Source organism: Urocitellus parryii, chromosome 5, assembly GCF_045843805.1.
Source record: "Urocitellus parryii isolate mUroPar1 chromosome 5, mUroPar1.hap1, whole genome shotgun sequence".
NCBI lineage: Eukaryota > Metazoa > Chordata > Mammalia > Rodentia > Sciuridae > Urocitellus > Urocitellus parryii.
The window spans coordinates 197967467-197994497 of NC_135535.1; the positions used below are offsets into that span (position 1 = coordinate 197967467).

The 27031-nt window shown below is 33.1% G+C and overlaps 1 protein-coding gene across 1 annotated transcript in view; it reads left to right on the forward strand.

Annotated features, from left to right (window-relative positions):
* The window catches only part of Ccdc172 (coiled-coil domain containing 172), a 59475-nt gene that overhangs the window by 23854 nt on the left and 8590 nt on the right, over positions 1-27031 (forward strand). The window contains exons 5-6 of the mRNA XM_026389213.2: positions 14851-14952; positions 15294-15396. Coding sequence (XP_026244998.1) covers positions 14851-14952; positions 15294-15396 — 205 coding nt within the window. The remainder of the gene's footprint in view (positions 1-14850; positions 14953-15293; positions 15397-27031) is intronic.

The following is a 27031-nucleotide window of genomic DNA, read 5'->3' on the forward strand; positions in this document are numbered from 1 at the left end:
AGCCACATCCCCAGCCCTATTTTTTATTTTATTTAGAGATAGGGTTTCACTGAGTTGCTTAACGCCTTGGTTTTGCTGAGACTAGCTTTGAACTTGTGATCCTCCTGCCTCAACATTCCGAGCTGCTGGATTACAGGCCTATGCCACTGCACCTGAACATAGGAAGTTTTTTTTTTAATATTTTTTTTTTAGTTGTCAAGGATCTTTTATTTATTTATGTGTGGTGCTGAGGGATTGAACCCAGGACCTCACACATGCCATGCAAGTGCTCTACCAATGAGCCACAACTCCAGTCCCCATAGGTAGCTTTTAATGCTTATATTAGTAAAACAAAAAAGAATTATCTAAGAGCAACGATATAAAGATTTACATGATGAATCTAGATAAAGAAAAGCAAACCAAACCAAAGTAAAAAGAAGCGAATTAAAAAACTAAAATGGGAATTAAAGAAATAGAAAACTGGAAAAATTAGAAAAAGCCTGCACTCTCCCAAATCAAGATAATATGTTGCTAGTTTAAGAATAGGAATATAGAGCACTGGAACAGGAAGGTATACAAATATATATGCATATTGGAAATTGGTTTTCAACAAAGATGGCATGGCAGTTACGTGGGAGAAGGTAGAGTCTTTTTTCAATAAGTGATGCTGGAACAGTTGGACATCTATTGCACAATAATGATGATGCTTAACTCCTACTACATGCCATATTAAAAATTAATCCAAAATGGGCTTATGTCTAAACATGAAAGCTGAAATTATGAATCTCCTAGAAGGAAACTTGGTGGAAAATCTGCTATTTTGTAATGGGAAATGATTTTTAGATGGACACAAGAAACATGAATCATGAAAGAAAAAAAATATTGGATTTAAAATAAATTGAAAAGATACTTAAGGAAAAAAAACATGAACTTGAAGAAAATATTTGCAATACAAATGTCTGCCAATGTTCTGTTACCCACAATATAATGAACTCTTACAATGTAAAAATAGGAAGGCAACAAAGCCAATTATAAAAAGGGGGAAAGATTTTAACTTCACAATATAGTACCAGTAATCTATGTGAAAAGATACTCAATGTCCTTAGCCATTAAGGAAAATTAAAACCACAATGAGATTCACTGTATATTCTTTTAATAAAAATTTAAAAAACTAATCAAACCAAGTGTTGACAAGAATGTGGAACATCTGAAACTCACATGGTTGTGATGAAAATGTAAGATAAATGGTACAGTTGCTTTGGAACATTTTTTTGCAGTTTATGAACATACTAAGCATACATTTGCTATATAATCCAGCCACTATACAACTAGATAATCCAGAGACATTAAAAGTGTGTCCACACTGGTATTAGCAACTTTATTCACAGTAGACATAATCCAACATAATTTAAATCTTCATTAAGAAGTGAAAAGATAGACAAAATTGATATGTCCATGCAGTAGAGTATTCAGCAATAAATAGCTAAAAGACAGTACATAAATTTAAAAAAGAGACATATAACATGGGTGCATCACAAGATAAATAGTGAGTAAAAGGAGATAGACAAACTGCAAACTAATCTATAGGAATAAGCAGATTGCTGATTGCCTGGACCAAAATCAATGCAAAGAGTCACAAGAAATTTCTGAAGGTTGATAGAAATATATGGATACTTGTTTGTGGGGGTGGTTTTACAGATGTAAGTGACTGTCAGACTCATAGAATTGTATACTTGAAATGGATGTGCTATATGCAAATTATTCCTTTATAAAATTGAAAGTAAAAAGTTCATGATATTGCAAATACTCTTGACGTTCTCTACTTTGTGTCTTTTTTTTTGCATCTTTTATCACACTTTACCTTTTTAATTTTAATAGATTTTCTTCTGTGGTACCTGATACTGCTGTTTCTTATACTTTCAGAAGATCTATCTTTAGGTATTTCATGACATTTTCATATCAAATTTAATCTCTGTTATGACAGGACTTTGTTTTGTTTAATGCCCCATCCTCACCAGTATGAATGAAATAATAATAAGTTGATAAATGATTCAGAAGGAGAGAAATATCCTTTTGCTTCATGTGAATCAGATATGAAGATCATGTAAGAAGGTGGACCTAACCTGACCTAGGTACTTTAGACTTCTCTGAGCAAGTGAAGTTTATACTGAGATCTGAAGGATGATGTTGATTAGGCATGTGAGAGATTTAAGTGTAGATGTTGATTAGATATAGATATTGGATATTTAAGTCATGAGCTCAAACAGATGTCTAGGCTGGAATTATTAAATCTTAGGAATACATAGGGAGAATGTATTGAAATAAAAAAAAAAAACAGCAAGAAAGATGAGGATTTTCAAGGCACGAGAGGAAGAAAGTCATCATGGAGTCTGGAAATGAGCTTCAAGAAAGATGGCTGAGACAGGAGAATCTAGAGTTTGAAGCCGGCCTCAGCAACAGTGAGGTGCTGGGCAACTCAGTGAGACCCTGTCTCTAAATAAAATACAAAAAATAGGGCCAGAGTTGTGGCTTGGTAGTCAAGCATCCCTGAGTTCAATCCCCAGTAGTACCAAAAAAAAAAAAAATATGGGCAGGATATATTACTTTGTGATTTCGGGCTTAGTTATTAAATGGTATTTGAGAGAGTGATCAGCCTACATTGAATTCTCCAGAGCTGTCAACTGTAAAAGGAATAAGAAGCAGCAGTTGGAGGTCTTTAGAAAAGTAGCAGATTGGGGTACTAAAAGAGGAAGGGTATTAAGCAATTAATAATGGGTTAAAGAGCAGGTTGAAAGGAAATTGCAACCATGAGCAAAGGTGAGTCTGATGTTTCTCTGTGGATAACATGGGGTCTGGTAACAAGGAGACTTGAAGTCAAGGGGAAGTTTTCTAGTGAGGAAGTAGGGTCATCCCCCTCTTCATTTTTTTTTGAGATGGGAAATATTTACACATATTTAATTTTGATAACTTGGAGCCTGTAGTACAGACAGGTAGAGTTGAAGATTTGGAAATGAAGCAAATTTGCCAGAGAAGGCAGGAATAGGACTGATGCTGGTATTTTAAGAATTAGAAAACAAAGCAAAAACATCTGGGATTAACCTATGAGACCATCAATAGGGGACTCCAACTGAGTTTTTACCTCACTATGGTAAAACCTAATGAAATTGCTGAGTACAATGGAAATATCTAGAACCTTAAGGCCAAATTGTGCTCCGTGGGGTATTGAATTATTTTTCTTACCAAAATAATTAAAGGAGACTGCCTGTTTTCCTATAATATTATCTTATACCATTATTAATCTGAGTATCATCAATAATTTTAGTCTTTGCCAATCTGACATGTAAAAATATTCTTATTGGTTTAATAATTGGTTTATTTTGTTAATTTTACATGAAGTTGAATTTACTTCCCTGAATTTGCTAACAATTTATATTTCTTTTTCTGTGGATAAAAATGACTTGTCTATATTCTTTATCTTTCTGTATTTCTTTGTTTCTACTAATTTACGTGCTTTTTGGTAAGGTAAGGAAATTAGCCATCTGTTGTATATATTATAAATGTTGCTTTTAATTTTTTAAAATATTTCTTAGTTTTAGGTGGACACAATGTATTTATTTTACATACATGTGGTGTTGAGGATCGAACCCAGTGCCTCATGCATGAGAGGCCAGCACTCTATCACTGAGCCACAATCCCAGCCCCTGCTTTTAATTTTATTGTTTACTTTTGACTTTACTCAGTGTGTGTGTGTATGTGTGTGTGTGTGTGTGTGTGTGTGTGTGTGTGTGTTTAAATGCCACATAGGTATGTAAGATTTTTTGATACTTTAATTATTCTTTTCCTTTATGGCTACTGAATTTTGTCTCTGAGAAAGGCTTTCTTTCTTTCTTTCTTTTGTCTCTGTGTAATGTTAATTTTTTTTAAAAAAGCAAACTTTGCCCATGTTTACTTGTTATTTTCTGTTCTATTTTTTCCTATTTATATGTTCTGTCCACCTACAATTTTTTTAGTTTAAGAGTTTAGGGAACCCTGTTTATTCTTTTCCAAGTGACTAACCAGTTAGTTGTTTAAATACTATTTCATAATTCATCTGTTTCCAACCAATTTAAAAATTCTGTGTTGTCATATATTAAATTCATATTACATATGTATGTGTATATATACACCTTTCTGTACTCTGCCTTCTCTATTTTGTTCTTTTTTAAAATGGTTTTTAAAATATTGACACAATATCTTTATTTATTTTATTTATTTTTATGTGGTGCTGAGGATTAAACCCAATGCCTTCATATGTGTGAGGCAAGTGCTCTGCCGCTGAGTTATAACCCTAGCCCCTCTATTTTGTTCTTAAATATTCTTTTTGGGGAGCACCAGGGATTGAATTTAGGAGCACTCAACACTGAGCAACATTCCCAGCCCTATTTTATATTTTATTTAGAGACAGGGTCTCATGAGTTGCTTAGCGCCTCACTTTTGTTGAGGCTGGCTTTGATCTTGCAATCCTCCTGCCTCAGCCTCTGGAGCTGCTGGGACTACAGGCATGCACCACTGTGCCCAGCTGTTCTTAATTATTCTAGTGTCATCATTTGATTGGGTATCACTCTTACTGTTTTACATTATTGATTCTCCTGTGTTTATTTTCTTAGATAAAAGTTAGTGTTATATGTCAAGTTAAAAAAAGATCTTTATTTTCATTAAAATTTCATTTAAATTTTTAATAAAATAGAGAAAGTTGATATGTTCCTAATCCAGAATATTCCTATTCCCAAACAAAATATGTGTTTCAATGAAGTTTTGCATTTTTCTTGTTGCCATTTCTTTAGGTATCACTAAATATTATAAGTATAATCTCTTCCTCCATTATATTTTCTTATTGGTTGTTGTTTATTTATAGGTAAATACTTTTTTCCATAATTCTAATTTTCTTTTTTTAAATGTAAATTTGTCTTATTTATATATGACAGCAGAATGCATTACAATTCTTATTACATATATAGAGCACAATTTTTCATATCTCTGGTTGTATACATTGTATATTCACACCAATTCGTGTCTTCATACATGTACTTTGGATAGTAATGATCATCACATTCCACAGTCATTAATTACCCCATGCCCCCTCCTTTCCCCTCCAACCCCTCTGCCCTATCTAGAGTTCATCTATTCCTCCCATACTCCCGCTCTCTATCCCACTATGAATCTGCCTCCTTATATCAAAGAAAACATTTGGCATTTGTTTTTTTTCACTTAGCATTATCTTCTCTAACTCCATTCATTTACCTGCAAATGCCATGATTTTATTCTCTTTTATTGCTCAGTAATATTCCATTGTGTATATATGCCACATTTTTTTAAATCCATTTATCTATTGAAGGGCATCTAGGTTGGTTCCACAGTTTAGCTATTGTGAATCATGCTGCTATAAACATTGATGTGGCTGTGTCCCTGTAGTATGCTGTTTTTAAGTCCTTTGGGTATAAACTGAGGAGAGGGACAGCTGGGTCAAATGGTGGTTCCATTCCCAGTTTTCCAAGAAATCTCCATAATGCTTTCCATATTGGCTACACCAATTTGAGTCTTACCAGCAGTGTATGAGTGTACCTTTTTCCCCATATCCTCACCAACACTCATTGTTGTTTGTATGGATAATAGCTGCCATTCTGACTGGAGTGAGATGAAACCTTAGAGTGGTTTTTAATTTGCATTTCTCTAATTGTGATGATGAACATTTTTTCATGTAATTGTTGATGGATTATACATCATCTTCTGAGAAGTGTCTCTTCAGGTCCTTGGCCCATTTGTTGATTGGGTTATTTGGTTTTTTGGTGCTTAGCTTTTTGAGTTCTTTATATACCCTACTGATTAGTGCTCTATCTGATGTGTGAGGGGTAAAGATTTGCCCCCAAGATGTAGACTCCCTATTCACCTCACATATTGTTTCTTTTGCCAAGAAGAAGCTTTTTAGTTTGAGTCCATCCCATTTATTGATTCTTTATTTTAATTCTTGTGCCACAGGAGTCTTATTAAGGAAGTTGGGACCTAATTTCACACGATGGAGATTAGGGCCTATTTTTTCTTCTATTAGACACAGGGTCTCTGGTTGTATTCCTAAGTCCTTGATCCATTTTTTTTTTTTTTTTTTTAAATGTAGGGTCAGACCAGTGGATCCTAGGGGATGGGAGGTGGGAGAAGCATTTGACTACAGTAGATTTATTTATTTATTTATTTATTTTTTAGAGAGTGAGAGAGGAGAGAGAGAGAGAGAGAGAATTTTTTTTAATATTTATTTTTTAGTTCTCGGCGGACACAACATCTTTGTTGGTATGTGGTGCTGAGGATCGAACCTGGGCCGCACGCATGCCAGGCGAGCGCGCTACCGCTGAGCCACATCTCCAGCCCCCTTGATCCATTTTGAGTTGAATTTTGTGCATGATGAGAGATAGGGGTTCAATTTCATTTTGTTGCATATGAATTTCCAGTTTTCCCAGCACCATTTTTTTTTTTTTTTTTTTTAATTTTTTTTTTTTTTAAGAGAGTGAGAGAGAGAGAGGGGGACAGAGAGAGAGAATTTTAACATTCATTTATTTATTTATTTATTTTCTTAGTTCTTGGCGGACATAACATCTTTGTTGGTATGTGGTGCTGCTGAGGATCGAACCCGGGCCGCACGCATGCTAGGCGAGCGTGCTACCGCTTGAGCCACATCCCCAGCCCCCCAGCACCATTTTTTGAACCGGCTATCTTTTCTCTAATGCATGTTCTTGGCACCTTTGTCTAATATAAGATAATTGTAGTTTTGTGGGTCAGTCTCTGTGCCCTCTATTCTGTATCATTGGTCTACCAGTCTGTTTTGTTGCCAATACCATGCTGTTTTTGTTGCTGTTCCTCTGTAGTATAGTTTAAGGTGTGGTATAGTGATGCCATCTGCTTCACTCTTTCTGCTAAGGATTGCTTTACCTATTCTGGGTTCCATATTCTAATTTTCTAACAAGCTGCTTTAGCAAATTCTTTTATTGTTTGGACTTGATTTCACTGAATTTTTTATGTGTTATTATGTTTCAGCTAATGATAGCTTTGTTTTCCAATGCCTTTTAAATTTTAAAATCTAATTTCATTGATAACTTTAGGATACTGTTAAATACTAGTGATGATATTAGATACCTTTCTTTATTCCTGACTTTTATAGAAATGTGTCCAGAGTTTTGTTATTAAGTATTATGTCAGACCGAAGATCTCTCTTCTTCCTCTCATTCTCCCTCTCCTTCATTCTTCACTCCTCTTTCTTTCCCCCAACTTCACCATTATGAGTAATGAAATGCTTTTCTTACTTTATTAATATAGTGAATTTTATGAATAAATAAAATTATTTATTTATTAGTCTTCTAGGAGATCACTGAATTCTATTCAATATTGTTTTAAGATTCTTCCATCAGTGTTTTTAATAGGGATTAATCTTTCTTGGTGTGCATGTTGTATTGATTTCGCAGAAGGAATGTGAATACTAGGAGCATCATTTCCTTCAAAGTTGGAAGGAATTCACCTGTGAAACCATTTCTCATGTCTTTTCTTTTTGGTAGTAGAGGTAGCAAAAGGAATTGTTCAGCTTTTAGCAGATATTAGAGCCTTTTCTTCCCTGGTCATTTGAGTCTCCATTTGTCTTCTTTCCTGTCAGTGTTTGCTCTTCCGTTCTCCCTCCTAATTTGTGCCACCACATCTGTTATTTCCTGACACTTGAATTCTTCCTTTCTTCCTTTTTCCCTTGGCTTCCTCCTCTGACCTTTCCACTGAGCCTTTAACCCTTAACTGTGATTAGTCAGCTAGATACACTGGATATTAAATCTCCATTTTTAACTCTTCAGAGCTGTTTTATATTTTATACTTACTTAAGATTTGTTGTTTTTTTTCCCCTACAGCCACACTTCTTCCTTGATTCACTGTTTTTTAACTCAAGTTGGAGTCTGTACTCATACATTAAGGTTGTCAAAATATTACCATTCATATATTTTAAAATAGATTGTTAGTACTATACTATTGTATTGAGCCTCTTAAGACACCATTTAAAAACATCATGATAAACATAATAAATCAAATTCCTCAACATGTTTTGCCATGCCTACACATTCCTGTCTCTCTCCATCTTCCAGCCTAAACTAGCAGTCTTTGTGTACACTAACCTCTTGTTTCTCAGATCATTCTATGCTTCTTCCTGCCTCAGGACCTTTGAATATGCTCTATTTGGAAGTCTTTCCTTATCTTTTATGTAGTTAACTCAGTCATTCTTCTGATCTCATTAAATGTTACTTCCTCAGGAAATTCTCTGCTATTCCCCATTCCAGTCCCATATGTTGTGTCAGTTCCTCTGATTATATCCTCTCATAGGTCTCTTTTTCTTCAGAGCAGTGTAATTACATTTTTGTATGCTTATTATATGCATGTTTATCTCCCCCACCAAAGTGTTTGTTGCCACAGGAGTAGGAAATATGTTTGGCTTATAATTGTATTTCTGAAAATTGCTTAGTACACTCATTTGTTCAGCATTTATTATGTGCCTTTTGTGTTTGTGGCACTGTTCTAGCATCAATGTTCTGCAGTGACCAAAAAATAGAGAAAAAAAATCTCTGCCATCATGGAGCTTACATTAATGTAGTAGAGACAGGAAGAAAGGAAGGAAGGGAAGGAAGAAAGTAAGAATGAATGAGGGCAAGGAGAAAAATGAAGGAAGATGGATAGATAGATTAGGGGTGGTGTTGGAGTGGATGTGTTGTACAGCTGTAGATGCCCAGGGAGGGCACTAGTGGTCAAGTGTATTTTTAATAAAACCTGAAGGAGATAAAGAAAGCAGCCAAATGAATACCCAGGGAAATAGCACTTCACAGATAGGGACAACTAATGCCAAGCCCCTAAAAGTAGGTTATACCTAATCTGTTTTTGGGTAAAAGAGAAAAGCCTAAAGTGTTCAGAATAAAGGAGTGGTCATGAGATCAGAAAAGTGACAAGAATCACTTAAAACCTTGTGGGCTATTCTAATGTCTTTATCGTTTGCTAGTGTGAGGTTAGAAGCAATTGGAGGGTTTAAGCAAAGGAATGAAAGGTCTCACATTTTAACAAGTTACTCTAACAGGTATTGAGAACACACAGGAGGTAGAAGCCGATACAGGGAAACCTAGGTGAAAATGGCAATAATCCAGATGAGAGAACATGTTAGCTTGGATAAGGAGTATAGCAATAGGAGTATAGGCAACAGGTATCAGATTCTGGATATATTTTGAAGAGAGATGAGCAGGATTTCATGATGAACTACATATAGGGTGTGAGATATAGGTGTTAAGAATGATCCAAAGTTATTGGCCTGAGCAATTAGAGAATACAAAAATTGGTATTCAATATATACTTGTGAAATGATTAAACATTTATTCATTTTTTTACATCTGGTAATTCATATATGAAAGGGTTCATCACTTTTGACTTCAAAATAATGACATGATTGTCATAACATTTTTCTCAAAATGTTCCTCTTACTTATTTCTCCTAGTTGTTAAATAAATTTTTCTTGAATGTGAGATAAGATGTGTATTTCCCTTTTTCTTTGCTTGGTAATGTCCATTAATGGTTGTCAATGTACATATGAGAACGACAATTCACATTAAAAAATGGGAATGAATTTTGATTTTTTAGTTTGCTTTAACATTCATGGCTATAGAACCTACCTATTGATTAAAACATTGAAGTTTTAAGCAGTGTAAGAAACCAAAAGTTATCACAAGAGTTATACCTCAATAAAGCTGTAAATAATAATAATAAGAAGAAGAATAAATAAGAATAAGGCAGTGAAAAAATGGGGGGGCTAGTTATCACCACAAAGGGTTTATTCTTTCAGTTCTATAAGCTTCCTTAGGAAAATATTTGCACATTTGTTTTATTTTTTCTTGAAAGAATCAATCCTCAGACTATTTACTCTAGGGAATCAGGACTTTAAAAATAATATATCCTCTGTTTCAGGAATATTTAAACTCCAGACTTTCTTCATCATTGTTGCCTGAGTTTTACAAAGATATTTTATCAGAGAATGTCTGATAATCAACTAACAATGAAAAATGAAACTTCTCTACTCTCAAGATTGTGTTAATGGTATCTTCAATCATGTCTCTTAATTATTAGCATGGGGGCTATATATATGTTTTTATATTTTCATTTATTGAAAGATCAAAAGAACAAATGTGAGTCATTTTCTTTTCTTAGAACTGTCTACTTTAACATTACTTGCATTAATAGACAGAAAGTATGAATAATCAAAGAGATTTAAAGACAATTATCTGATTTATTTTAATTCAGTTCAATATATTTCATGACATATGTGCTCTCTATATACTATGCAGGGCATTATGCAAGAAGTGGAATTTAAAGATAAATGAGGGATAATTCTTGTTTTCAAGAAAATTATGGTCTAATGCAAAAGAGAGATAAGTAAGAGGATAATTTAAGTATCATGTAGATGGTTTCCACTTATGATCATGAAGGAGTAGTTTTATGGAATTTTCTCTTTTACCATAAACAGCTAGAAAACTAAAATAATATGGAAAATTATTTTAGATATTAATATCTGAATATTATTAACATTCAGATATTAACAATGTAGGATTTTGATCCTTGAGAGAGAGAAAAAACAAATGAGGTACGGCCTACGATTATTCCAACTCCTACCTAGAATTGGTTTTTGTACAGTAGTACTGGGAGGAGGAACTTAAGCCATGAAAAGTGATCTGATGGGAGTTGAAGACACAAAGACTGGAGGTCAGGGAGGTCAAATCAGCTAGTTCTCTTCAAGTCAATGTACTTGAGAGGGCAGGACTACCAAGTAAAAGCTCCAGAAATTTGTATAGAATCTATTGTATAGGGTCCCCTTTATTCTTTGGCTATACATTAACTTGTGCATACATTGGGGAAATCCCACCAGGCTTAGTCAAGGAAAACTACCATAGAGTGATAAAGTGAATAATTCTAAAAGCTCACTTCATAAAATGATAAATTATTTATGTTCCATCTTATATAATAGAAATAGCTCATTAAACAGAAGAGCTCTGTCTTAATAATAGTATTAAATTTACCTAGATTAAATGCTCTTATAGACCCACCCTATAAAAGTGTTGTTTATAAACAAGTATGAACCTCATTCATAAACAACTTAACTGCTCTAACAAACATAAAATGCTGTAGAGAAAGACAGAAAAACTCAAAAGTTCAATAAAATTGTAAACACGATGTCTGGCATACAGTCAAAAATTTCTAGATATGTGAAGAAGCAACAAATCAGAACTTAGAGGAAGGAGGAAATCGAGTCAATAGAAATGTACTCAGATATGACAGCAGTTAGAAGACAAAGAGTTTAAAACTGCTTAAGCAAATATTGTATTTTCAAGGACATGATCATAATTAGGAATTAAATAGAAGATATTATAAATAGCCAGACAAAGAAAAAGCATGTGATATATCCAATATATCCAATATCCTTTAATGATGAAAACACTCAACTGGATAGAAGGGATTTTCTTCAACCTAATAAAGGACATCTATGAAAAAACATAGCAAATGTCATTTCTTTATTTTTTTTTATGTGGTATTGAGGGTCGAACAAAGTGTCTCGTATGTGCTTGGTGAGTGCTCTACCGGGAGCCACAACCCCAGCCTCACAAATATCATTCTTAATGGTGAAAGAATGGAAGTTTCCCATCTAAAATTAGGAATAAGAAAGGGATACCCAGTCTTAACTACTTCTAATCAATACTATATTTTAGGGTAATTCAGCAAGAAAAGAAACAAAAGGCATCCAGATTTGAAAAGAAGAATTAAAAATATCTATTTAAAGACACACTATCTTGTATATATAAAATCCTAAGGAATTGAAGAAAAACTAATAGAGCTTATAAGTTCAGAAAAGTTGCATGATTTAAGGTCAACATATAAAATAATCATTTCTTTATGTTAGCAAATAATTTATAAGTGGATTTAAGAAAATTTTATTCATAAGAGCATCAAAAATTAGGAATGAGTTTTACAAAACACAAGAAACTATAAAAACATTGTTAAGAAAATTAAAGAACTAAGCAAACAGATAAAATGAAATCCTGTGCTTGTGGATTGTCACACAATATTGTTTGATGGCAATACTTCCAAAAGTGGTATAAAGATTTAGTGTTACTCTCATCAAAATCCCAGCTAGATGTTAGCTAAAAATTGACCAAATGATGCTAAAATTCATTTGGAAATGCAAGTCAATTTGTTTTGACAAGGATAACAAGATAATTCAAATAGTCTTTTAAAATAATAGTAATGGAATAACTTAACTGTTCACATTCTAAAATGCATATGAATATCTACCTCATGACATACACATAAATTAACTCAAAATGGATCAAAAAGACCTAAATTATGTCAGAGCTGGAAATGTAAAACTTTTTTCAGTGCTAAGGACTGAAAAAAACCAAAATACAAAAATACCCGTGTAGATCTTCATTCATTAGGAAATGAATTTTAGAGGATGGATTGGAGTTAGTTGTAGGAATAAAAGGAGGTAGGAGATTTTAGGTAGAAGAAACAATATTAGTAATAATGAGAAAACTTGTTGTGTGTTTGAGTACTATGAAAAGTCATTTGAAATAAAGTTTAGTGGGAATTTTTGTTTTTAGATATGAACAAGCAATAAAAGTAGATAAATTTGATTTCATCAAAATTAAAAATGCTTGTGCTTTGAAGAATATTATCAAGGAAGTATTTGATAAGGGATTCAGAATATAAAAACTCTTACAACTCAACAATAAAGACAACCCAATTTAAAAATTAACAAAGGACTTAGAAGTCATTATCCAAAAGAGAGAAAAGGCCACATTAAAAAATGTTCGACATCATTAGCCATTGGAGAAATGCAAATCAGGACACAATGAAATACCACTAGAGTGGCTTTAATACATTTGGATAATAATAGTGTTTGTGAGGACACAAAGAAATTGGAAACTTCAAGTTTTTCTGGTAGGAATGCCAAATTATGTAGCTGCTTTTGAAAAAGGTTTAGCTGTTTCTCAAAACATTAAACCTAGAGTTACCATGTGACTTAATAAATCTACTCCTATGCCATTTAAGAGGATTTAAAACAAAAGTCCACATGTGAATGTTCATAGCAGCATTATTCATAGTAGTGTAAACAATCTAAAAGTCTATCTATTGATCAGTACCAAAATAAAATATGGTATATCTATACAATGGAGTTTCATTGAAGCATAAAAAGAATGAAAACATTTGATACATGCTACAATATTGATGGTCCTTGAAATCATTGTAATAGTGCTAGGTGAAAGAGGCCAAACACAAAAGGCCATGTATTGTATGATTCCATTTTTGTGAAATATTCAGAATTTGCAAATCCATATTTGTAGAAAGTAAATTATAGTTACCTAGAGCTGAGGAAGCTGTTGAAATTGGCAGTGATAGCTAACAGTAACGGAATGATAAAAAATTCCAAACTGAAGTTATAGATGCAGAAATATGTGACTATATTAAATCCTGCTAAATTATACCCTTTAAAGGGTTAATTATATGGTGTGTGAATTATCTAAATAAAAAATTGTTTTGCAAAAATAATCAAAGGAGCTATAGGGGTTAGAAAATACAATAGCTGATAGTAACAGTTGCTTAGAAGGGATTAACAGAAGATCAGAGAATGCAGAAACACAGTGAGAAATAAGACTTCAAAAACCTAAAAAGCTCCCCAGACACCTGTGGGATAAAATCAAGCAGCCTAATGTATGTGTTACTGGAGTCCCAGAAGTCATGGCAGAAAAGTTAAAATGTTTGAAAGATTAGATGAGTTTTAAAGGACGAATTGGAGTTTGTAATGAGAATAAAGGGAGGCAGGGGATTTTAGGTGAAAGAAATAATATTAGTAACATTGAAAAGGCTTATAGTAAGGAAAGTTGGGGATGGAAGAATAGAAGTTCATTGGATTAGTCAAAGGGAAATGAAGAGAAGGGAGGAGGGATGAGAATAAGAAAGGCAGTAGAATATATCAGACATAACTTCCCTACACTCATATATGAATACACAACCAATGTAACTCCACATCATGTACAACCACAAGAATGGGATCTTAAGTAGAATAAGTTATACTCCATGGATGTATAATATATCAAAGTACATTCCACTGTCATGTATATCTAAAAAGAACAAAAGGGAAAAGCTGGTAGTCATGTAGTGAATATTATTAAATATTATTTTAAACATAATGTAGTTATGAAAGATAGTTTTCTTATCATCTTATGAGAAAGTTTATTTATACTTATTGGTATTACATGTTTCATATTCTTTTTTGATAGCCTAACCACCATCTAATTTATCCTTTTGTGTCCAGTTGGTGATAAATTAGTGCTGATTAGTTTATTAAAGACAGTTCATAGGTAGTAAGGGATAGCCAAATGGGCTTAAAATTGATTAAATTGTACTTAAATTATTCATATATGAGAAAAAAGTCAATAATGCTTATATGTTAAAAGGCTAAGCCTAAATACTTCAAATATGGGTTATGTTTGCCAATTTGTTTGTAGACATTTAGTGATGTGGGGTTTGTATTTCTGTGAAGAATACCATTGGGATTTTGATGGGGGTTGCATCGAATCTGTATGTTGCTTTGGGTATTGTGAACATTTTAAGAGTATTAATCCTGATTTATGAACATGGTATATCTGTTTAGTTATGTCTTCTTCAATTTCTCTCCTTCTTCGGTTTCTTTCATAAATGTTTTATAGCTTTCAGTGCACAAATCTTTTACCTGCTTGATTAAATTTATTTCTATGTATTTTGGGATGTTATTGTATTTGTTTCTAGAAATGAAGTCAGTGGAACAAGATAGTGGCCAGTTGAATGAACTTCAAAAACAAAAGAGTGAACTGATACAAGAATTGCTTATTCTCCAGAGAAAACATAAAGGTATTACTTTCATAAGTTAGTCTGTTTTGCTGACAGAATAGTTATATGCACATAATTGGGTTATATTGTTCTTTCAAAATGCAATGGTATATAATGCTAGTATTGGTATAAAAAAGAAATAGAAACAACATTGAATCAATCAGGATTAGAACTGGTGTTATTTAATATCATGAATTTTGTAAAGATCTTTTTTGTGCCTTTAATTGCTATATTAAAGTAGAAATAAAAACATTGTATGTACATTTGTTATGCAGCACAGTTAAACTATTTCATAAAAGTGAATAAAGATAACCTTTATGTTTAATTTTTAAAAGATTGTAAAAAATTTCTTAATTGTTTAGTTCTTGAAGATGAAGAGAATGACGCCATTTGTACTACCAAAAACCTAGAGGCAGAAAAGATAAAAATCAAAGAAAAGCCTCAAAATGATGCTGAATGCTTAAGGTGAGAATTGTCTATTATATTTTGGTATAAAATCTGGTAATTTAAATAGTTAAATAGACTTTAGCAAAAAGTTTAGTGATTTTTTTTTTTACAAAGTTAAAAGATAAAGACATTGTTTCCTTATTTGTATGTTTAAAAACTTGCTGGAAAGCATACACTTCACTGTTTGGAAAGTCCATATGCATTGGGTTGATAACAGTGACATCAGTTTTTTTTTTTTTTTTTTTTTTTTTTTTTTATTTATTTATTTTTTTTTATTTTATTTTTTTTTTATTGGTCGTTCATAACACTGCATGGTTCTTAATACATCATATTACACGGTTTTTACTTACTTCCATCTCGTAGTCTGTTATTCATATCCCCAAAGATAAGACAACTCTCCTTTTTGTTATTCCTATTTCTAAGGGAGACACTGAAATTATATTTAATCTTTATAGGTTCCAGAGGGTAGAGAATCAGAGAATCTCCCCTTTTACCTGAAATTTGTTACTCTGATTTGGTTCCCAAAGAATGAAAACTGTTTTTTGTGTATAATAGTGCTTTTAATGTATTTGAATAATTGAATAATAGCTGATAGTCTGAATTACATAGTCATAAACATAAGGGGAAAAGAACTCCAGTTTCTTATTTGAGTATTTTTTTATTGATAATTCAGGGTTATATTTGCTGACTTCTAAGTTTTAAAATTCCTGTACTTTCTAGCCTTAAATAAGAAATGAAACCTCATTACTGAATCTATGAAGAGGCAAATGAAGCCTTTTTTCACATAAATCATAGAGGAAATATGTCCACTAGAGCTGAACAAATGCTTCATATTAGCAATGTTTTGCCTAAGGCCATAATTTTAGTAGATTGTGAGAAAATATTTGCAATTTAATTTTATGTTAAGTTTTATAAGCATAAAATATCAACCTCTTGGGTGATATATATGATACAGAATGAATTTCTGTAATGACAGTCTGCTCATTGATTTCTTTATACTTTTAAAAATGGTAGTACCCACTGGTATCATCATACTTAGTAGTGTGAGAGCTTCCAATATGCACTCCAGTTTTGTGGTTTTATCACTCAGTCATGAAGTTTTCCCTGAGTTAAAATTAAACATGCAAGTCTGTTAGAGAATGCTTTTTCCTTAAAAAAAAAAAATGGTGACAGAGGAAACAGGAATAGAAGGGAACATCAGTCCGTATACCTAGTTCATTCATTGTATTTTAGCAGTTATTAATGAGTTGCCAATTTTATCAGTTCCCACTTTAAATTCCTTGATCTCTGTACTTAGTTTTCCTACTAATATTTTTTGTAAAAATTTTCTCAAGTGTGATAATTCAGGGTTATATCTGAATTATATATGAAGAGTAAAAGCAAGCACTGAATATAATATTTCAGAGAAAGGACCATCAATCTGATAATTAGTGCAATAACACTTGTCTTGAAGGTTAAAAAATATCCCTAATTGAGAAACAATTTTATTTAAGGTTATTATAATTAAACTTCTACTTTTATTGAACTTTAACCAGTAAGAAAGCAATTACAAAAGAGCACTTTAATATCGGTTCATCTCTTGAGCTTATTATTTCTTCAGTTTACTCCTCATCCATAATTTCTCTTTCCTCAGTTTCTGAAGTTATGATGGTAAACTGTGGTAAAAAACCACATTTGTCTTGATTCTTTCAAGAAGAAGAGACCACATTCACATAATTTTTATTAGAACACATTGTTATAATTATTTTATTTCATTATTTGTTATTATTGTTAATCTCATACCGTAACTAGCTTATAAATTAAACTTTATCAGGTTTATGTATAGTTATGTATTTGTAGAAAAGACATAGTTTCCCCACAGATGGGGGGGCTACTGCACTATGTTATTCCCTATATATACATACTTACCTATAAAAGTTTAATTATAATTTAGGCATAGTTTATAAAGATAAACTGGGTGATGTAGAGCCCAGTCTTTTCCTTTTCCTATCATTTTGGAGGTGGGCCTGCCTCAGACAATTGTCTTCCACTGCTTGTCTACCCACTCACTAGGTTTTAGAGTGGTTTTACAGTGAAGGCTTATGGAGTCCAGTTCTGCCTATAATGTTGTGAGTCATTAGTCTGAGTTCAATAACCTGGTCTGCAGATGTAAACTGCATTCTCTAGACTCTGCTTTATCAGTAAATAAGACGTTTTAGTCTCTCATATTTCTTCCTTATTTTTTAATTGGGCAGATGTGAGGCAGGAAAGAAAAATGTTATATACTGGGCCCCATCAAATTCCTGGAACTGTTATTTTTCATTATTGCTCAATACCAGGGTTACCAAAATACAGTTCTTGATTGTTATTTTTTAATATACTCCAAATAGTAATATAGAAAATAATTTATACATTTCCAGCATTTTCTTTACCCATAAAACTTCTTTCTGGAGTGATTTTATATTTTGTGTATCCAACATTTGTGGTTGTTTAATACAACAGGAAATGTTTCAGAAATAAATCTGCAAAGTCAACAGCATGAGATTTTCATTCTTGAACACGTAAAAGATGCTGTGGTTTTGTGAAGAGCATATTTGCAATGGAAACTGCACAAAAATTAATCTACATCTGCTACTGAGAGACTCCAAATGCATTATGGATAGTACTAAAGCAATGCTGTTGACTTTTCAGTGAAAAAGTCATTCAGTTAAGTTGTCATAGAGGTCACATTGATGGTTCTTAGGTTTATGAGAAGGCTTAAATATATTGTGGTATTAAAACACTGTAAACCTCTCTTATGATACACTGATAAACATGCATATTTATATATGAATTTATTTATTTTTTATTTTATGTATGTGTGTATACACCACATATGTTTAAATTGTGAGAGCAGGCTATTTGATTGAATAAAAAATTCAAACAGTACCAAGATGTAAAAATCAGTCTCCCTTCTCCCTTACTGTAATGCATGAAGTCTATTATTGTTGAACATTTGCTGTGTATGTGCCAGAGTTTGTGTGCTTCTATTTATGTGCATAGGCACATGTATGCATGTGTGTTCAGGAAAAATGGGATCATAGGATCATACTGACTGGACTCTGTTTGATTTATTGCTCAGCAAAATGTTATAGACATTTTTCACATTAGTTTGTAGTGATTAACTTCATTTTTAAGTGTCATTGTCTGGAGATGCCATATTTAATCATTCTCCCATGAGTGGATATACAAGACAGTTTATAAATATTTATAATTAGACATGTTTCTATAAATGTATCCTTATGCTTACAGGAGAGTTTCTGTAACATTACTTTGAATAAACATCATTTGGTAGAGTAATAGGAATTGTTACCCAGGCTACATTTAGAAAATTGTCCACATTCATTTTGTTCTGTTTTCAATAAGAATTAACTCAAAGTGGACAAGTTTAATAAGATCTCAGCTCTAAAATTTATCAAAAATGCTAGTCAAGTAATTATATATCTGTACCCAACCCATATTATCTCTCTTTTTAAACATTTATAAAATATGAAAATTCTCATTTAATTCTAGGATCATTCTTAGCTATATATTTTGTTGAATATTTCTGTTGACTCTGCATTTTTTCTGGTAGAACTTCATAATTTATTCACTAACAGATATGTCTCTACAACATTGATTAGGTAGCTTTCAAGCTAATAGAGATCCCCTGTTTTGTGAGTTCTTGGCATATATTCTAGTTACTAAGCCTTCTAAGTAAATACAGGGGAAATTTGATGGTAGTCTCAATTGATTTTTTTAAAAGTTATATTCTGATATAAATGCCTGTTCATTCCCTAAATTTTGAAATAATTTTGAATATTACACAAGCAATATAAGCATTACAATACATATGTGTGTTGATTTTATATCCTACATGTTTGTGAGTATAAATATATGAGTGAATATGTCACAATTTTTTTTCTCTTTTTAATGGAAAGTTGAGGTGTTTCCAGTTTTTACTCTCACAAGTACTGTATATGCCTGTGTGATCACACATGCAAGACTTTCTCTAGGACATATGCCTCCTGGAATTACTGAATATAGGGCATGAGAATATTGGACTTCAAGATAATGACAGGCTATTTTCCAAAGTGATTAAACCAAATTATACTTACATTAGCACATTATAAAATTTCCCTTTCATCTCCATTCTCCTTAATAATACTTTATTCTCAAACTTTAAATTTTGCCTATCTTGTAAGTGTAAGATAATATTTTGTAGTTTTAATATGCATTGCTCAGATATTTCTGGAACCAATTGATAGCATTTTTTCATATGTTTATGGCACATGCATTTCCTTTTCTATAAAATGTCTCTAAATGATTTTTCCATGATGTTTGAGTGTGTAGTCAAAGTCAATTATCTTCAACTGCATTCATTTACCTGCAAATGCCATGATTTTATTTGTATTCCATTGATCAGTGATTTTATTTCTGTTTAGAACTGTCTTTCAATTACTTAATTACTATTAGGTACATACTACTCAGTTATAACTATCTAATTACTGTTACTTTATAATGAGTCTTGACATAAGGTAGGGCATGCCCATGAGTTATTTTGTTGTTGTTTTCACCAAGAGTGACTTGGTTATTCTTAGACCTTTGCTTTTTAATATAAATTTCTGAATCCACTTATCATATCCATGAAAATCAGTTTTTTTCACCTTCTTTGGTGCAGTGTGATTTTCCAGACTCACCCTATAGTTTCCTATTTCAATCAGCTATTTCTGGAACCAAGTATTTTTTCAAGGAACCCTGGTGTATTTGAGGTGGGAATGGTATTTAGAAACTAATCAGAGTGCTAGATATGCTTCATTGGTACCTAAAGTCATTGCTTCTAAGCATTTGAAGTGGGCAGAACTAACAGTATCAGATTTTTTTTAAAAGAAGGGGCGGGGAGAGAGAGAGAGAGAGAGAGAGAGAGAGAGAGAGAGAGAGAGAGAATTTTTTTAATATTTATTTTTTAGTTATTGGCGGACACAACATCTTTGTATGTGGTGCTGAGGATCAAACCCGGGCCGCATGCATGCCAGGCGAGCACGCTACCGCTTGAGCCACATCCCCAGCCCAAACAATATCAGATTTTTTAAAAATATATTTTTTATAGTAGATGGACACAATACCTTTATTTTATTTTTATGTGGTGCTGAGGATTGAACTCAGTGCTTCACACGTGCTAGGCAAGCACTCTACCATTCTACCCCAGCCCACAATATGAGATTTTAAAAATCATGAATATATACTGATCCCCTCCAATTCAAATCCAAAATGAGAGTGCCTGCCTTCTAGTTCCTCTATTGTATATCTATCTTCAGTAGTCATTTAATTATTTCCTAAATTCTTCAATGAAAAATTATTTTTAAATTAGTAGCTATGTACTCCCACTACTAAATAAAATTTCAGACAACTCTAATTCTTTTTGCCTTACAACCACTGAAGGTAGGTTGTACCATTTTCGATTCTTTCTAGTGGTGTTTGAACACATTTATTTCCCCATAGGCTCACCAGAAGAATTTTTTTTTAAAGGAGAGAGAGAGAGAGAATGAATCTTTTTTGTAGATGGACACAACACAATGCCTTTATTTTTATGTGGTGCTGAGAATTGAACGTGGGTCCCGCCCGTGCTAAGCGAGTGCTCTACGGCTGAGCCACAATCCCAGCCCAAGTGTTTGAAGTTTTTACAGTATGATAGACAAGAAATGGTATCCCTGTGTAGTATATTTACAAGTCTTTATTACCAATGAAATTGATAACTTTTTCATACTTTTAAGGAGCATTTGTATACTATTTTCTTTTTAATTTTTTAAATACACGGCAGCGGAATGCGTTAAATTCTTATTACACATATAGAACACAATTTTTCGTATATTTGTATATAAAGTATGTTCACGCCAATTTATGTCTTTATACATGTACTTTGTTTTGGGTTTTTTTTTGCATTACAATTCTTATTACACATATATACCACAATTTTTCATATCTCTGAATATAAAGTAGGTTGACACCCAATTCATGTCTTCATACATGTACTTTGGATAATGATGTCCATCAAATTCCACCATTCTTGCTAATCCCCTGCCTCCTTCCTTTCCCTCCCTCCCCGCTTTCCCTATCTAGAATTCATCTATTCCTCCCATGTTCCCCCTCCCTGACCCCACTATGAATCAACCTCAAATATCAGAGAAAATATTTGGCATTTGTTTTCGGGGGGGATTGGCTAACTTCACTTAGCATTATCTTCTCCAACTGTATCCATTTACTTGCAAATGCCATGATTTTATTCTCTTTTATTGCTGAATAAAATTCCATTGTGTATATACATACCACATTTTTTTATCCATTCATCCACTGAAGAGCATCAAACTCCCTTTCCTTCAGCCCTTTTCTTTCCTTCTTCCTCCATTCCTCCTCATCCCCACTTCCTTTAATGCTTTCTTCCTTCCTTCCTGTTGGTTCTAACCCAGACCTCCCCCCACATGAACTTCTAGTTTATGACTTTTCCTCATTTTCCTATCAGGGTATCAGGGTTTTGGTCACATTCCCCCTTGGATAGAGAATCTTTACATATTAGAGATTTGTCCTTTTATTGTGATATATGTGGCAAATATTTTTTCCAGAATATTATTTATCTTTGACTTTACTTATAGCCATTTTTTCCATGCAAGTTTTTTGTTTGCTTGATTTGAGTCAGGGTCTTGTTATGTTGCCGAGTTTGGCCTTCGTCCTGATCTTCCTGCCTCTGCCTCTCTCAAATACCTGGGGTTGCAGGCATGTGCCTCTATGCCTGGTTACTATGAAGTTTTCTAACTCAGTTGAATTTAAAAATATTTTCTTTTATTTCATTTATATTTTTGAACCATAATTTTAAACTTTACCCACATCCAGCATATAAAGCAGTTTACTTGTGCTTTGATTTTTGTCCTTATGTTGTTTCATTATTTTATATTTAATTATTTGATCCATTTAGAGTATATATGCTATAAGGTATATATGCAGTTTTAGCCTTGTCTGTACATTTACACTTATTTTCATCTGCAAATGACTGACTATTCAGTTGTCCTAACACAACTTATTAGGAGTTCATCTTTTTTCCTTCATTGATTTGAGGTGCCACCTTCATCATACACTAAATGTCTTTTGTACTTTAACCTATTTTTCTTTTATATCCCACTGTTGATTAATATACCAGTATGGCACTGTATTAATTATCAAAGGTTAATAATATGCTTAATATCTTTTAGGTCTATCACCCCTCTTTGTTTTTCTTTTGTATTGCTTTCCCTAAATGAGAACAATTCAAGAGCTTTCCTCAAAAAAATTTTTGTGTGTGTGTGTGTGTATGTGTGTGTGTTTCTTTCACATGAATTTAAGGATCAATTTGCCTAGCATTAGGGAACATAATAATATTTATATTTTTTTAAAAAAATTATTTTTTTTAGTTGTAGTTGGGCACAATATCTTTGTTTTATTTTTATGTGGTGCTGAGTATTGAAACCAGCGCCTTACACATGCTAGGCGAGCGCTCTACAGCTGAGCCACAATCCCAGCCATAATAATATTTTTATTAAAATCACTTTCAGTTGATTGAGCTTGGGATGATTAACATTTTATGATGTCTGTCCAAGGAAAAGTCATGTTAGTAATTAATGATAATAAAGCCTGTTAATTTTGTATGCTAATTTAATATCTTTTCTTCTTACTAAATTATTGTTTGAGTTAGCTTTCTCATTGATTCTTCTGGTATATTGTCATATTTTCTGAACGCTAAAGTAGCTTTATTTCTTCTCTCAAATTTTTATACCTCAAGTTATTTTTATCTAGACTAATTATGATAGCAAGTTACTCCAACAAAATATTAAAGAGTAGTAGAGGCAATGAGCATCCTTGTTGTGACCTTAAGATTGCCTCTAGTGTTTCTCCAGCAATATGCTTACTTTAAGACTGACATATAAATAAATATATATATATATATATACACACACAGGTGTGTGTATGTATGTGTATGTGTGTGTGTGTGTGTGTGTGTATATATATATATATATATAGAGAGAGAGAGAGAGAGAGAGAGAGTAAAAAGAATACCCACCAATTGTGATTTTTACTGAGAATTTTTTTTATTGGTTGTTCAAAACATTACAAAGCTCATGACATATCATCTTTCATACATTTGACTCAAGTGGGTTATGAACTCCCTTTTTTTACCCCAAATACAAATTGCAGAATCACATCGGTTACACATTCACATTTTTACATAATGGCATATTAGTAACTGTTGTATTCTGCTACCTTTCCTATCCCCTACTATCCCCCCTCCCCTCCCCTCCCATCTTCCCTCTCTACCTCATCTGCTGTTGTTTAATTCTCTCCCTTGTTTCCCCCCCTTTCCCCTCACAACCTCTTATATGTAAATTTGTGTAACATTGAGGGTCTCCTACCATTTCCATATGATTTCCCTTCTCTCTCCCTTTATTTCCCCCCACTTGTCTCTGTTTAATGTTAATCTTTTCCTCATGCTCTTCCTCCCTGTTCTGTTCTTAGTTGCTCTCTTTATATCAAGGAAGACATTTGGCATTTGTTTTTTTAAGGATTGGCTAGCTTCGCTTAGCGTAATCTGCTCTAATGCCTTTCATTTCCCTGCATATTCCATGATTTTGTCATTTTTTAGTGCTGCGTAATACTCCATTGTGTATAAATGCCACATTTTTTTTTTATCCATTCATCTATTGAAGGGCATCTAGGTTGGTTCCACAGTCTAGCTACTGTGAATTGTGCTGCTATGATCATTGATGTGGCAGTATCCCTATAGTACACTCTTTTAAGATCCTCAGGGGAATAGTCCAAGAAGGGCGATAGCTGGGTCAAATGATGGATCCATTCCCAGCTTTCCCAGGAATCTCCATACTGCTTTCCAAATTGGCCTCACCAATTTGCAGTCCCACCAGCAATGTACAAGTGTACCCTTTTCCCCACATCCTCGCCAGCACTTGTTGTTGTTTGACTTCCTAATGGCTGCCAATCTTACTGGAGTGAGATTGTATCTTAGGGTGGTTTTGATTCACATTTCTCTGACTGCTAGAGATGGTGAACATTTTTTCATGTACTTGTTGTATGTCCTCTTCTGAGAAGTGTCTGTTCAGGTCCTTGGCCCATTTGTTGATTGGGTTATTTGTTATTTTACTGTTTAATTTTTTGAGTTCTTTGTATATTCTGGATATTAGGGCTCTATCTGAAGTGTGAGGGGTAAAGATTTGATCCCAGGATGTAGGCTCTCTATTTACTTCTCTTATTGTTTCTCTTGCTGAGAAAAAACTTTTTAGTTTAAGTAAGTCCCATTTGTTTATTCTTGTTATTAACTCTTGGGCTATGGGCGTCCTATTAAGGAATTTGGAGCCTGACCCCACAGTATGTAGATCGTAGCCAACTTTTTCTTCTATCAGACGCAGTGTCTCTGATTTGATATCTAGCTCCTTGATCCACTTTGAGTTAACTTTTGTGCATGGCGAGAGAAAGGGATTCAGTTTCATTTTGTTGCATATGGATTTCCAGTTTTCCCAGCACCATTTGTTGAAGATGCTATCCTTCCTCCATTGCATGCTTTTAGCCCCTCTATTAAATATAAGATAGTTGTAACTTTGTGGATTAGTCTCTGTGTCCTTTATTCTGTACCATTGGTCCACCTGCCTGTTTTGGTACCAGTACCATGCTGTTTTTGTTACATTGCTCTGTAGTACAGTTTGAAATCTGGTATCCCTATACCTCCAGATTCACAGTTCATGCTTAGAATTGCTTTTGATATTCTGGGTCTTTTGTTTTTCCATATGAATTTCATGATTGCTTTTTCTATTTCTACAAGAAATGCCGTTGCTATTTTGATTGGCATCGCATTAAACCTGTAGAGAACTTTGGGTAATATCACCATTTTGATGATGTTAGTTCTGCCTATCCATGAACAGGGTACATTTTTCCATCTTCTAAGATCTCCTTTTATCTCTCTCTTTAGGGTTCTGTAGTTTTCATTGTATAAATCTTTTACCTCTTTTGTTAGGTTGATTCCCAAGTATCTTATTTTCTTTGAGGATATTGTGAATGGAGTGGTTTTCCTCATTTCCATTTCAGAAGTTTTGTTGCTGATATACAGGAATGCCTTTGATTTATGTGTGTTGATTTTATATCCTGCCACTTTGCTGAATTCATTTATTAACTCTAGCAGTTTCTTTGTAGACCCTTTTGGGTTTTCTAGGTATAGAATCATGTCATCTGCAAATAGTGATAATTTAAGTTCTTCTTTTCCTATTTTTATGCCTTTAATTTCTTTTGTCTGTCTAGTTGCTCTGGCTAGTATTTCAAGAATTAAATTGAATAGAAGTGGTGAGAGAGGGTAATCCCTATCTTGTTCCAGATTTTAGAGGGAATGCCTTCAGTTTTTCTCCATTTAGGATGATGATAGCCTGAGGTTTAGCATATATAGCTTTTAAATGTTGACGTAAGTTCCTGTTATCCCTAGTTTTTCTAGTGTTTTGAACATAAAGGGATGCTGTACTTTGTTGAATGCTTTTTCTGCATCTGTCGAGATGATCATATGGTTCTTATCTTTAAGTCTATTGATGTGGTGAATAGCATTTATTGATTTCCGTATATTGAACCAGCCTTGCATCCCAGGGATGAATCCTACTTGATCATGGTGAACAATTTTTTTATATGCTTTTGTATTTGATTTGCCAGTATTTTATTGAGAATTTTTGCATCCAAGTTTATTAGAGATATTGGTCTGTAGTTTTCTTTCTTTGAAGTGTCTTTGTCTGGTTTCGGGATCAGGGTGATGTTGGCCTCATAGAATGAATTTGGAAGAGCTCCTTCTTTTTCTATTTCTTGAAATAACTTGAAAAGTATTGGTATTAATTCTTCTTTGAAGGTTTTGTAAAACTCTGCTGTATACCCATCCGGTCCAGGGCTTTTCTTGGTTGGTAGTCTTTTGATGGCTTCTTCTATTTCTTCCTTTGTTGTTGGTCTGTTTAAATTGTGTGTGTCTTCCTGACTCAATCTGGGCAGATCGTATGACTTAAAAATTTATTGATATCTTCAGTATCTTCTATTTTATTGGAATATAGGGTTTCAAGATACTTTCTAATTATCTTCTGTATTTCTGTAGTGTCTGTTGTGATATTGCCTTTTTCATCCCTTATGTTGGTAATTTGAGTTCTCTCTCTTCTTCTCTTTGTTAGCATGGCTAAGGGCCTGTCGATCTTATTTATTTTTTCAAGGAACCAACTTTTAGTTTTATCAGTTTTTTCAATGGTTTTTTTTTTTGTTTCAATTTCGTTGATTTCTGCTCTGATTTTAATTATTTCTTGTCTTCTACTACATTTGCTGTTGTTTTGCTCTTCCTTTTCTAGGGTTTGGAGGTGTAGTGTGAGTTCATTTATTTGTTGTTTTTTTCTTTTTTTGAAGAAAGAACTCCAGGAAATGAATTTCCCTCTTAAAACTGCTTTCATTGTGTCCCATAGATTCCGGTATGTTGTGTCTGTATTGTCATTTATCTCTAAGAATTTTTTTTATCTCCTCCTTTATGTCTTCTGTAACCCATTGATCATTCAGTAACATATTGTTCATTTTCCATGTGATGTAGGATTTTTCCTTCCTTTTTTTATCATTG